At 45.8% G+C, this 12985-nt stretch overlaps 1 protein-coding gene across 1 annotated transcript in view; it reads left to right on the top strand.

The window, feature by feature from the left end:
• LOC146035592 (relaxin receptor 1-like) overlaps window positions 1-12985 on the top strand; it is a 474765-nt gene that overhangs the window by 420102 nt on the left and 41678 nt on the right. The window contains exons 14-15 of the mRNA XM_083159131.1: window positions 4060-4131; window positions 10674-10903. Of these exons, the coding sequence (XP_083015257.1) occupies window positions 4060-4131; window positions 10674-10903 (302 nt within the window). The remainder of the gene's footprint in view (window positions 1-4059; window positions 4132-10673; window positions 10904-12985) is intronic.

Here is a 12985-nt window from a genome sequence, read left to right as displayed (position 1 = left end):
TCTGGCCAGGAGCTGCATGGCCTATTGAGGCAATATGTATGAGGAAACATCTGTATCCAAACAGAGGCAGAGGTCACAGTGTTAGCAGCTGTGCGAGTGCTGTCTGCGGGTGGGTTGGTTGTGCAATAGTGTTCGGCATATGTGTAAGGGGCATTATGTGTTTCATGTATAAATGCATTAATAATGTGCGATATATGTGTAACAGGCATTAAGTGTCATTATGTGTATGAAGGGCATTAATAAATGTTGGCATAATGTGTAAGGGGCATTATGTTTATAAGGACATTAATAACGTGTGTCATGTGTAAGGGGTATTACTGTGTGGTATTATCAGGGGTGCCGAGAGGAAGGGGTAGGGGGTACAAATTACCCAGGCCAAAGTCTGATGAAAGGGCCCAGTGGGGGCCCCGGGCCCCCTTCCCTTAAGTGACAGCAGCAGCTGCAGCTCTTCTCCTCTGCCCAGCACACACTGCTTTGTGCTGGGGTGCAGTGTGGCCATGGAGGTGTTTAAAATACAATATTTTCGCAGGATTTTTTTCAAGGGTATAATGTGAATAATGTGAGGAGTAATGTATATAAGGTAAAGTGGTACCAAAATGATGACTGCTATGATGAGGGTTGATGGTGCTGGGAAAGGGGAGCAGGGTCAGTGGCGGAACTAGTGGTGGTGCTAGGGGGCACCAGCCAAAATCTGCCTAGGGCGTCATTTAGGCGGCTAGGGCCGGCTCTGGCGGGAGGGGTAGGTTAGGCTTTGGCTATGGGAGGGGGAGGATAGGCTGTGGGAGGGGGAGGTAGGCTTAGGCTATGGGGGGGTTAGGGTTAGGCTGGGGGAGGGTAGGCTTAGGCTATGGGAGGGGGAGGTTAGGGTTAGGCTGGGGGAGGTGGAGGGTAGGCTTAGACTATGGGAGGGGGAGGTTAGGGTTAGGCTACGGGTGGTAGAGGGTAGGTTGGCTATGGGACAGCGAGGTTAGAGTTAGGCTGCAGGAGGGGGAGGGTAGGCTCAGGCTATGGGAGAGGGAGATTAGAGTTAAGATGCACGAGGGGTAGGTTAGGCTTTGGCTATGGGAGGGTGAGGTTAGGCTGTGGGAGGGGGAGGTAGGCTTAGGCTATGGGAGGGGGGAGGTTAGGGTTAGGCTGGGGTAGCGTAGGTTTAGGCTATGGTATAGGGAGGGTAGGATTAGGCTGGGGGAGGTGGAGGATAGGCTTAGACTATGGGAGGGGGAGGTTAGGATTAGTGTTAAAGGAAATCAGGCATACGGCGATGATGCTTTGTTCTTCCACCGTTGATAGGTTTTTTGATGGGGTTCTCTCGTGATCAGTTGGATATATTGAAGAGAGAAACAAAAAAGAGAGGGGGATGTAGTGTCTATGGATTCTTGTTAAGACACACTCAGGGAAAGAAATCAAGGGCCATAGAATGCGTACCCTCACTCACATAGAGAAGAATAGATACTCGTGTATAAAGGTTTCTTTATAAATGACGCTCCGTATTATACGTGTTGTTTTCCCTCCACCTGGTAAGTTTGTACACGTACCGTACTCACATCAAGTATGTTTTCAATACTCATATAAAGGTATCTTTAGATAACCAACGGTCTTCTTAATCAATTTCTTATGAGAACGAAGCTCCAATATGAATTCAGGAGAAGACGCCAGGTGGATATATCAAAGGAAAACAAAAATTGCAATGTGTAGAGGGTCTTTAAACCTGTTGTAAGGTGATCTAGAGGGACCCAGAATGCGTACCTTCACTCACATGCAATAGAAAGATCCCACGTGTGTAAAGGTTTCTTTTATCAGGATCACACTTCGTGGTAGAAAGAAAAATAATTCCCTCCACCGATGGACTTAGAAACGTACCATACTCACATGTAGTGCTTATGGATAACACATATAAGGGTATCTTTAAGGGTGCACGCTTGTCTTTTGAATATGCAAAAACTCAAGCACATGGACTCCAATATAGGATTTATAAAAATAAAGAGAGGGTACCTCTCAGTATCAAATATTTATTGGTACATAAAAACAGGTGCATAGAAACAACAAAGTAGTGACTGAAAGATGGAAAAATGAATGGCAGTACCTAGATCCGTGCAGTGGCCACATGCACCGGAACTCCACCATCCAATTCAGTCACAGATTACAATGGTTGGCACCTCTCTCCACCGACGTGTTTCGATAGGTCCTCCTATCTTTGTCAAGGCTGGAGAGAGGTTCAACCTGTAGGGATATTTATACAGGTCATAATGAGCAATCCAATTAGGTATACGTGCACTTCCGCCGGAAGTGATGTCACGTTCCTGACAATCGTTCAGTTTGATCATTTATATTGTTATTAATGATCATGGGTGATTGGTTTTTTAAGCCAATTATCCCCAATATAATTACAAAGTGATTTTATATACGTAAAGCCCAAGATTTAGGTGGCTTTATCGGTGGAACGCATAAAGCAAATGGCGCTGGAACGCATTACGTACTTCCGGTTTTTAAACGGGTACGTTTTTCGTAACTTGCGTCCACTTTTTTATGTTGAAATCTGCAACATCTATTAGGGCGCTGTTATGCCCTCTACTCACAGTGGGAAAATCTCACTGCGAGATGCGGTCAATTCTACCGCTCATGCTAGATTCCGTTTGGAGCGCATTCCAACATGGCGCTGGAACGCATATTCTATTTCCGGTTGGTCACATTTGGAACGCACGGCCATTTGTATTATAGAACACATAGGTTCTTATGGTGTGCATATAAAGTGCATTATTGTAATTTTAGGATGTGCAAATTTAGCTGAAAAAAGTGCAAGTGCCTGTATATATCTCCCTTTACAAAAAATATATATATAAAATATATATATAAAACCACACTAAAAACACACATTATAAACACTAATTAGCATAAAAACATTTAAATGAACCACTTTAATTCAAAATCTACATTAAGACCGTGGGGTGCTAAAGTCTGCATGTTAAAGATCCACCTCATCTCTTTTTGTGCGAGGGTAGTATCCTTATTCTTATGCCTCCAATTATCCCTCACACTCTCTAGGCCCCAGAAGCCTTTTATATGTGCCGTAGAACATTGGTGAACCTCTTTGAAATGCAGTGAGAAGGGGTGATCAATATTTCCTTTTTTTGATGTTTCTAATGTGTTCTGACCATCTCACTTTCAAAGTTCTAGTTGTTTTCCCAATATATCATTTAGAACATGAGCACATAATCATATAGATGGCGTATTTAGTGTTACATGTCATGAATTGATCTATTTTATAAACATGATTATTGATATTCAATTCAGTCGTTTTCCTGTCTGTGCTCTTACATGCTTTGCACATTTGGCAGTCTCCGCACCGGTGGAAGCCCTTGTTCCTAGTTGTCATTCCACCTGATGTGGACATGAAGGCACTTGAAACTACCCGGTCTTTGATATTTGGTGCTCGTTTGTAGATGAAACGGGGTTTCTCTGGAAGTATTTGTGCCAGTGTTTCATCCCTCAAAAGGAGGTCCCAATTATTCCTAAAAACTTTTTCGATGTATTTGTGATGGCTAGTATATTTTAAAATCATTGCTGTACCATGGGTGTTCTCTAGAGGTTTTTTTATTAGGATTAGGTTGGGGAGGTGGAGGATAGGCTTAGACTATGGGATGGCAAGGTTAGGGTTAGGCTGCGGGAAGGGGGAGGGTAGGCTTAGGCTGTGGTAGGGGGAGGTTAGGGTTAGGCTACAGGAGGTGGAGGGTAGGTTTAGGCTATAGGAGGGGGAGGTTAGAGTTAGGCTGTGGGAGGAGGAGGTTAGGCTTAGGCTATGGGAGGTGGAGGTTAGGGTTAGGCTGTGGGAGGTGGAGGGTAGGTTTAGGCTATGGGAGGGGGAGGTTAGGATTAGACAGTCCCTGCTGGTTTGGGTTAGGGTTAGGATTAGGGGTAGGATGAAGCTTAACGGGTTCATTCGGGATTCTGCTGTTGGTCTTCTGATTTTGTATCCAACCCATAACAAGCTATGTATAGGATACATGAGATCTGAGCATCTCTCAGCATTTCTTTCACATATCTTTTTTTTTTTTACTCTAGCATCATGGAGGATATAGAGATTCCCAACATTCAAAACCGCATGTTTTCTAGTCTGGTAAACCTGTCGCACATGTAAGTACAAATTAAACCATTGTTATGCCATTGATACGCACATTGGCTTGACATCTACTTGTATCACAAAGTTTAAAAATATAAAACAATTTATAAAAACAGTGTGAGTACTGTTCAATCAAATTAATAATGCCTCTCAGGTGATGATAAGGGAGGGGTTTTAACCCCAGCACACCAAAAGGCATTAGAATTTTTTTTTTTTTTTTTGAAGAACCACATCATAAAAGGTAATTCAGAGATTTTAGTTACATTATTTTGCAAACAACATGATAAGCCTCCCTTGGCAAGGCTTCTCTATACTGCATGATAACAGAACCCATTCTGGGCCATATAATTGTCTACTGTTATGCTGGGTGCACACCAGGACGACAGGGGTCCGATCCCATCAATCTAGATCCAATTCCGACCAATTGGATGTAGATTGTGTGGTGATTGGGCCCTTTTCTGTCCTGGTGTGGACCGATACCGATCCGATGCGCGGTCCCGCAGGTCGGTCGGTCGGTCGTTATTCAGATCCTACCTGCAGCAGGTAGGATCTGAAGAACGTCCATACTCCCAGGTGCGGGTCGCCATCGGATCGGACCCGCTCACGGTGCACATCGTGAGCGGGTCGTGCCTCCCCGCATCATCGTGAGCGGGTCTGAAAAAACACTGACGACCCGCTCACAATGTGCATCGTGAGCGGGTCGTGGTGGTTTGTACCCCACATTAGGCTACATGATAACTGCACTTACCAATATATCTAAGTTGAGAGCCAGCCTATCTGGAGTTACCCTCCATGTGGCACTACAGGAACCGGCATGCCCTCCAAATTCAGGTCCCATCAAATGCCTCTTGCACAAAAAAAAGTGTAAGAGCTGATCAATCAATTTAGTAATGCCCCTCAGGTGCTTAAAGGGAGGGGGATTTAACCCCCAGCTCACCATTTTGACATTGGTCATTCCTAATGAAATCAGGGTTGCCGACTTTGTTATTCTCCTCTCCGGGAGAAGCCCGGAGAGGAGAGTTTCAGCAGCCGTTCAGGGGGCGGGGCTTAAGCGTGACATCACTAAGCCCCGCCCCCCATGATGCTAAACCAGTAAATTTACGGATCTCCGTGGAGGGGGCAGGGCTAAAATGACGCGAGTGTGTCATTTTAGCTCCACCCCCTCCTCTGAGACCCGAGGATTGCGGCATTTTAATGCCGCGATCCAGGGGACAGCGGGGGTGCCCCCTGAATCCGGGAGGGTTGCCCACCCTTCCGGGGGCCGGGAGGGGGGACCCGATTTTCGGGAGACTCCCGGAAATTCCGGGAGGGTCGGCAACCCTGATTGAAATACATTAAGTGTGTCCATACTGGTTCCTAGTGAATTGGCTGGTGTAATTCAGGGGCACAGATTTACAATGTTGCCGTGGGTGCTCTAGGGGGTGTGTCCTTGAGGGAAGGGGTGTGGCTCTGCAATGTAATAACTTCAGTGGATATTACAGTTCAGCATATATGCTAAAGTGATAACAGAGCCGGCCCTAGCCTAAATGACGCCCTAGGCAAGATTTTGGCTCATGCCCCTTAGCACCGCCACTAGTTCCGCCTCTGACCCTGCTCCCCTTTCCCAGCACCATCAACCCTCATCATAGCAGTCATCATTTTGGTGCCCCTACCCACAATATTTTAAATAGAAACAGCGTACACATTCGGTGCGCAGCCCAAACAGGGGTGTGTTCTTGCTGGGAAGGGGCATGGCCACACAATAGTATCCTGAATTCAAATTATGCCACACAGTAGTGCAACTTTATTCACATGATATCATTTGATGGTGTCCCTTATTCACATTACATCACACAGTAGTACCACTTTACCTTATGTACATTACTCCTCACATTATTCACATTATGCACTTAGAAAAAAATCCTGAGAAAATATTTTATTTTAAGCACCTCCATGGCCACACTGCAACCCAGCACAAAGCAGTGTTTGCTGGGCAGAGGAGAAGAGCTGCAGCTGCTGCTGTCACATAAGGAAAGGGGGACAGGGGGCCCCACTGGGCCCTTCCATCAGACTTTGGCCTGGGTAATTTGTGTCCCCTACCCCTTTCTCTCGGCACCCCTGATAATACCACAAAGTAATGTCCCTTACACATGATACACATTATTAATGTCCTTATAACCATAATGCGCCTTACACATTATGCCAATCTTTATTAATGCCCTTCATACAAATAATGACACACATAATACCCCTTACACATATGTTGCACATTATTTATGCCCGGTACTTATGTATTATCTGGGCTACCATGTTAAATGCACCCCATTTTTTCATACCCCTACTATCCAACTACGCATGGAGTTGATTCTATATAGTGTGGCGAGCGCAGCGAGCCACCGTGCCCGAAGCTTGGCGAGCGCAGCGAGCCCCACGAGTGGACGTGGTTTCATAAGAAAAATGGGAGCCCAGATATTACATAAGTACCTTATGCCCTTATACACATGACACACATAATGCCCATTACACATATGTTGCACATTATTAATGCCCTTATACACATGACACACATAAAGCCTGTTACACATATGGCGCACATTTTTTATGCATTTATACATGACACACATAATGCCCCTTACACATATGCTGAACACTATTGCACAACCAACCCACCCGCAGACAGCACTCGCACAGCCGCTAACACTGTGACCTCTGCCTCTGCTTGGATACAGATGTTTCCTCATACATCTTGACTCAATAGGCCATGCAGCTCCTGTCCAGTTCTGCTAACGTTGGGTGCCTTTTTTGCTGAAAATTCGTCTTATTAGCATTGTTATGACCAGCACACACAAGGAGATTCCAATGATTAAAATGATATGCGGCATGCCTATATTCTGTGTGCGACTGTGGCTGTACCTGCAAACGGAATGCTATGTTACAGTGATTTCCATGAATACACTATTTCATATGCATATACAGCCTCACTCCCACACAGAATATAGGCATGCTGCATATCATTTTAATCAGTAGAAGCTGCTGATGCCCCTAGGCATTCCAAATGCCCTAGGCAATTGCCTAGTTTGCCTATGCCTAAGGCCGGCTCTGAGTGATAATATATAAAATGGATGGCACTGATGAAAACACTCCATGCTATTCAAAAGGGAAATAAATTAGAAGTCTGTTGCATAATATTATGAATTTTTAATAACTGATCTTCATTACTGAGCATTGAAAGTTGCCTGCACTATAGTCTAACATGGTACCAAGAGTCCCACTTTTGACACAAATACAGTATTGTCAGGCTATCACAAGGTTAAAAAAAATTGCACAAATTACCCAAGTGACAAAGCCAAAAACAGTTTGAGTATCCAAATATTCGTTATCGAATTATTCCGAAAACCACTATTGGGGACCAACTTCTTTGGTCAGGCAGCGCAAATAAAAGTCAGTTCAGACTGACTTTTATTGCGAAGCCTGGGAAAATCATTCGATGGTCAGCGACCATCAAATGATTTTTGCAGCGGAGGCATGCAAGGGGATGTGTTTTTGTTACACATTCCCTTGCATAGTACTGAAGGGAATTGGCGTGGTGGACAGGTATTCAGCAGGTTGGCGTCTATTGTGCTTGGTAAGCTGCGAGGATCTAGAATCAGGCAGTCTCATTTCACTGCATATACACAAGCCATACATGGTAGATGTTATTTTGCCAGCGAAATGACATATTTTATATGTTGCCAATATAATGTGATGTTTCCTCAAGATAGCTCCTGTCCTGCATCATATTATATTGTGTGATGACTTACAGCTAGAAAAGCATTCACAACGAAGTCTAAATAGTAACCGATTGTACCTAGAAAGATCTAAAATGACACTTTTACACATTTTAGTTTGCTGGTTTTATTCACATTTGTGTAGATTTGTATTATCTATATTGCACAGTAGTTATTAATTTTATCCATTCTCATATTATTAACATTATACACTGCTCAAAAAACATAAAGGGAACACTAACATAACACATCCTAGATCTAAATGAATGAAATATTCTTATTAAATACTTTGTTCTTTACATAGTTGAATGTGCTGACAACAAAATAACACAACAATTATCAATGGAAATCAAATGTATTAACCCATGGAGGTCTGGATGTGGAGTCACACTCAAAATTAAAGAGGAAAAACCCACTACAGGCTGAACCAACTTTGATGTAATGTCCTTAAAACAAGTCACAATGAGGCTCAGTAGTGTGTGTGGCCTCCATGTGCCTGTATGACCTCCCTACAATGCCTGGGCATGCTCCTGATGAGGTGGCGGATGATCTGAGGGATCTCCTCCCAGACCTGGACTAAAGTATCTGCCAACTCCTGGACAGTCTGTGGTACAACGTGGAGTAAGACATGATGTCCCAGATGTGCTCAATTGGATTCAGGTCTGGGAAATGGGCAGACCAGTCCATAGCATCAATGCCTTCATCTTGCAGGAACTGCTGACACACTCCAGCCACATGAGCTCTAGCATTATCTTGCATTAGGAGGAACCCAGGGCCAACCGCACCAGCATATGGTCTTACACGGGGTCTGAGTATCTCATCTTGGTACCTAATGGAAGTTAGGCTACCTCTGGTGAGCACATGGAGGGCTGTGCGGCCCCCCCCAAAGAAATGCCAACCCACACCATTACCGACCCACTGCCAAACTGGTCATGCTGGAGGATGTTGCAGGCAGCAGAACATTCTCCTTGGCGTCTCCAGACTCTGTCACATCTAACATGTGCTCAGTGTGAACCTGCTTTCATCTGTGAAGAGCACAATGCGCCAGTGTCGAATTTGCCAATCTTGGTGTTCTCTGGCAAATGCCAAACATCCTGCACGGTGTTGGGCTGTAAGCACAACCCCCACCTGTGGACGTCGTACCACCCTCATTGAGTCTGTTTCTTACCATTTCAGAAGACACATGCACATTTGTGGCCTGCTGGAGGTCATTTTGCAGGGCTCTGGTAGTGCTCCTCCTGTTCCTCCTTGCCCAAAGGCGGAGGTAGCGGTCCTGCTGCTGGGTTGTTGCCCTCCTACGGCCTGCCCCACGTCTCCTGATGTACTGGCCTGTCTCTTGGTAGAGCCTCCATGCTCTGGACACTACGCTGACAGACACAGCAAACCTTCTTGCCACAGCTTGCATTGATGTGCCATCCTGGATGAGCTGCACTACCTGAGCCACTTGTGTGGGTTGTAGACTCTGTCTCATGCTACCACTAGAGTGAAAGCAAAAGTGGCCAAACAGCCAGAAAGCATAGGAGCTGAGAAGTGGTCTGTGGTCACCACCTGCAGAACAACTCTTTTATTGGAGGTGTCTTGCTAATTGCCTAGAACAGTGGTGGCCAACCCGAGGCTCTTGAGCCTCATGCGGCTCTCCCCCTTGTAAAGTGCGGCTCCTGATCCCACTACTGCCCACCGCCCGTCCCAGTCCCCACTGCTCCCGGTTCCCTGAATCCCTTCTCCTTCTGAGGGGAGGAGAGCACGCATTGCGCATCTCTCCTACCCCTTACTGTGCATCCTTGTGACTGGGCCGTGGCCAGCAGCCAATCAGGAGATGGCCAGTGAGCTTTGATTGGTGGACGGACCAGTTACAGGGAAGTGAGGGGGGAAGGAGACATGCGCTGTGCTGTGCTTGTGTGCTCTCCTCCCCTCCCCACGGTGACATGACAGGAGTCGGACTGCAGGGGGACGCCAGACTGTCCTCTCCCTGCCCGGCAGCAGCTGCAACAACGGTGAGTGCTGCTGCTGGGAAATTTGCACTGTGGGGGCATAGCAGCTTTCTGGCACCGTAGGGGCATATCCGGCACCGTGTGGTGCATACCTGGCACCATGGGGGCATATGTATATATGGCACTGCACTATTGGAGGCATATTTGTATCACACCCGCCCAAGGGGTCAAAATAGACTACACCCCTTTTTTTGGCGCATGCGCCTTCGGCGCGCGCATGATGTCGGCTCTTTAGCTTGACTACCAATATTTTTCGGCTCTTTACCTATGACCGGTTGGCCACCCCTGGCCTAGAATTTCCACCTGTTGTCTATTCCATTTGCTCAACAGCATGCAAAATTGATTGTCAATCATTGTTGCTTTCTAAGTGGATAGTTTGATTTCACAGAAGTGTGATTGACTTGGAGTTACATTGTGTTGTTTAAGTGTTCCCTTTATTTTTTGAGCAGTGTATATATAGATAACATATCCATAGCATCTACAAGCTGATCTTGAATATGTAAAGTAGACATACAGATGGAGCGGGAGACTTAAGGGAGACAGACAGGGTTGGGGGGGGGGTGCGACAAGGTGGCGAGGACCCAGGGCAACCATCGGTGAGGCTGCGGGGACTCGGGGGGAGCCCTGTTGTAAGGGGACGCGCGCGCATCTCGTGCGCGCGTGTCCCCTTACGGCGGCTGGTCTGGGATGGCGGATGGCGACTCTTCCACCATCCCCTGCAAAGATGTCTCCCGCTCCATCTGTATAAAGTAATGCTTAAGTGTTTTTCTTACGGTCGTCATTACTGCAATAGTTTGCATCTTCATCTTTTTCTTGCAGATACTTCAAAAAATTCCAGTATTGCAGTTATGCCCCTCATGTGCGCAGCTGCAAGCCCAACAGTGATGGCATCTCTTCCTTTGAAAATCTATTGGCCAACATCTTACTCCGGGTCTTCGTCTGGGTTATGGCCTGTGTAACCTGCTTTGGAAACCTGTTTGTGATCTGCATGAGATCCTTCATAGTTACTGAAAACTGGCAACATGCACTGTCAATCAAATCTCTATGTTGTAAGTGTCCCATGATTCTACACCACGTGAAGCCAAGAGTGAAAATTTCCTTGGGAGCAGTTTAAGCATAACCATATATGTGTCACTCCAGTCCAACCCCATGTGTCACACCAGCTCCCAACTTATATCACTTCAGCATTCACCTTGGGGTCTATCCTATTAAATATGTAGGGGGCGTGGTGCTGTTCCAATGGTGTTTAAACGTCAGCAATGGCAACCGATTACCCCCTTCGCAGGCTGGTTTCAGTCTGAACTCATTGAAAATTGGTCATTACCCTCTGGGGCAGCGAGCATTTTTCTGCGAATTCGGATGGCATGATGATTTACACCCGTGACTTTATTGGGGCTAATAGGATCGACCCCCTTGTGTCACTCTAGTCTCCTATTTGTCACTCCACCCCCCCTCATGTGTTACTCCAGCCTTCCATGTGTCACTGCAACTCTCCACTGTGTAACTCCAGCCCCCATTCCCTACTTGTGTCATTCCAGCATTGCTTTTATGTCATTCCAGTTCCCCCCTTGTGTCATTCCATCTCCATTCTTATGTCACTCCAGCGTCCCATGCATTGGCGTCACTACATGGATGTGGGCTGTACCCCTGTGTCTCCTGCTAAGTGGTGACACCAAAATGACTGCTCCTGCTCAGTGACAAGAGCTGGGTGCTGCATTGTAACATTTATGCAGCAACCAACTCCTGTCACAGTGTAGAAGATGGCACTGCAATGACAGCAGTTTCTGGGGGCAGCCTGCATCACCCAGAGTGACTGAAACGGGGATTAGGTGTCCCTTCACACAAAGCTACACTCCCTTTTCTCAGGGCATGCATGGACCCTCCTCTACCACATTGGGTAAGAGATCTTACTGCTCCCATGTTTCACACCAGTTCTCCCATATTACTCCAGCCTTCCATGTGTCACTGCAGCTCCCTCTTGTGTCACTTCAGCTCTTCCTTATGAGACCAGCTTTCCTTGTGTCGCTGCAGCTCCTTCTGTTATCACATCAGCTCTCCCATATTACTCCAGCCTTTCATGTATCACTGCAACTCACTCTTGTATCACACCAGCTCTCCCATATTACTCCCGCCTTCCACTGTGTTACTCCAGTTCCCCCATGTGTCACTGCATCTCTCCCCTCTGTCACTCCATTTCTTCCATGTCACTTCAGCTCCTCCTTGTGTAATTCTCATCCTCATACATGTCACTTCAGTCCCAGCCTGAACTTACCTTTCAGCTACATTGGATCGCCTGGTGGGCCTGTCAGCACACCCGCCTGGTCTCCCACATACTTATAGGAAATGCTCATTCTGCCAACTAAAATAAATTATTGCTTAGTTAAGAATTAAAAGGTTTGAGTATGGAATCCCAAACGTTAGAATACCAATGAAAATGCTCACAATCTTTGGTAAATATTGTACGGATAACCTTAACCAGCACTCCAGCAGCTTAACCGTAACCCCATAATCCTTGTACATTCCATTTAAAGTTATCAGTAATTTCTCCCATTTCTCCCACTGTCGGTATTCTGAGGATTGTGACACGCCTATGCCCTCTATTTATTAAAAAGGAAAAAAATACTTAAATTGGTGTTTTCGTTGTTTGCGAAGCCCCCGGCTATCCTTTGATGGCTACTTCTGGTGATAGCTTCTACATGCCAACCATGGGCTAGCCTGAACTGTCGCAAATATGTTATTGCTATTGCCATCTCCCACAATAACAGTAAATAAGCTAGGTTGCAAAGCTGTTGGCATGTGCTTACCATTGGCAGATATTTGTGGTCACTAATATTGCCTATTAGAAATATCACCCAATGCTATTTGGCATTAACTAGTGCTTAACTAGTATTTCAGTTATTTTGATGTAACCATCTCTTTTCAAGCATGGGGATTACTAAAACCTGAACTGTTAGTCTGGCATGAGGACTCTTTAATTATTATCAACTCATTATGGGTGACTATGTTAGTGTGAGGTCACTAGAAATTAATAATATCATGAACCTTAAAAAAACACACATATTGTGTTAATAAAGTTTGGTCAGTTGATAACAGTTTCAGCTATTTCCCACGATGAAATGAGCAAGTCCAGC

Source organism: Crinia signifera, chromosome 9, assembly GCF_055691185.1.
Source record: "Crinia signifera chromosome 9, ASM5569118v1, whole genome shotgun sequence".
In the NCBI taxonomy this organism is placed as follows: domain Eukaryota; kingdom Metazoa; phylum Chordata; class Amphibia; order Anura; family Myobatrachidae; genus Crinia; species Crinia signifera.
Note: the sequence above shows the minus strand (reverse complement) of the source record. Positions and strands in the feature narration are given on the sequence as shown.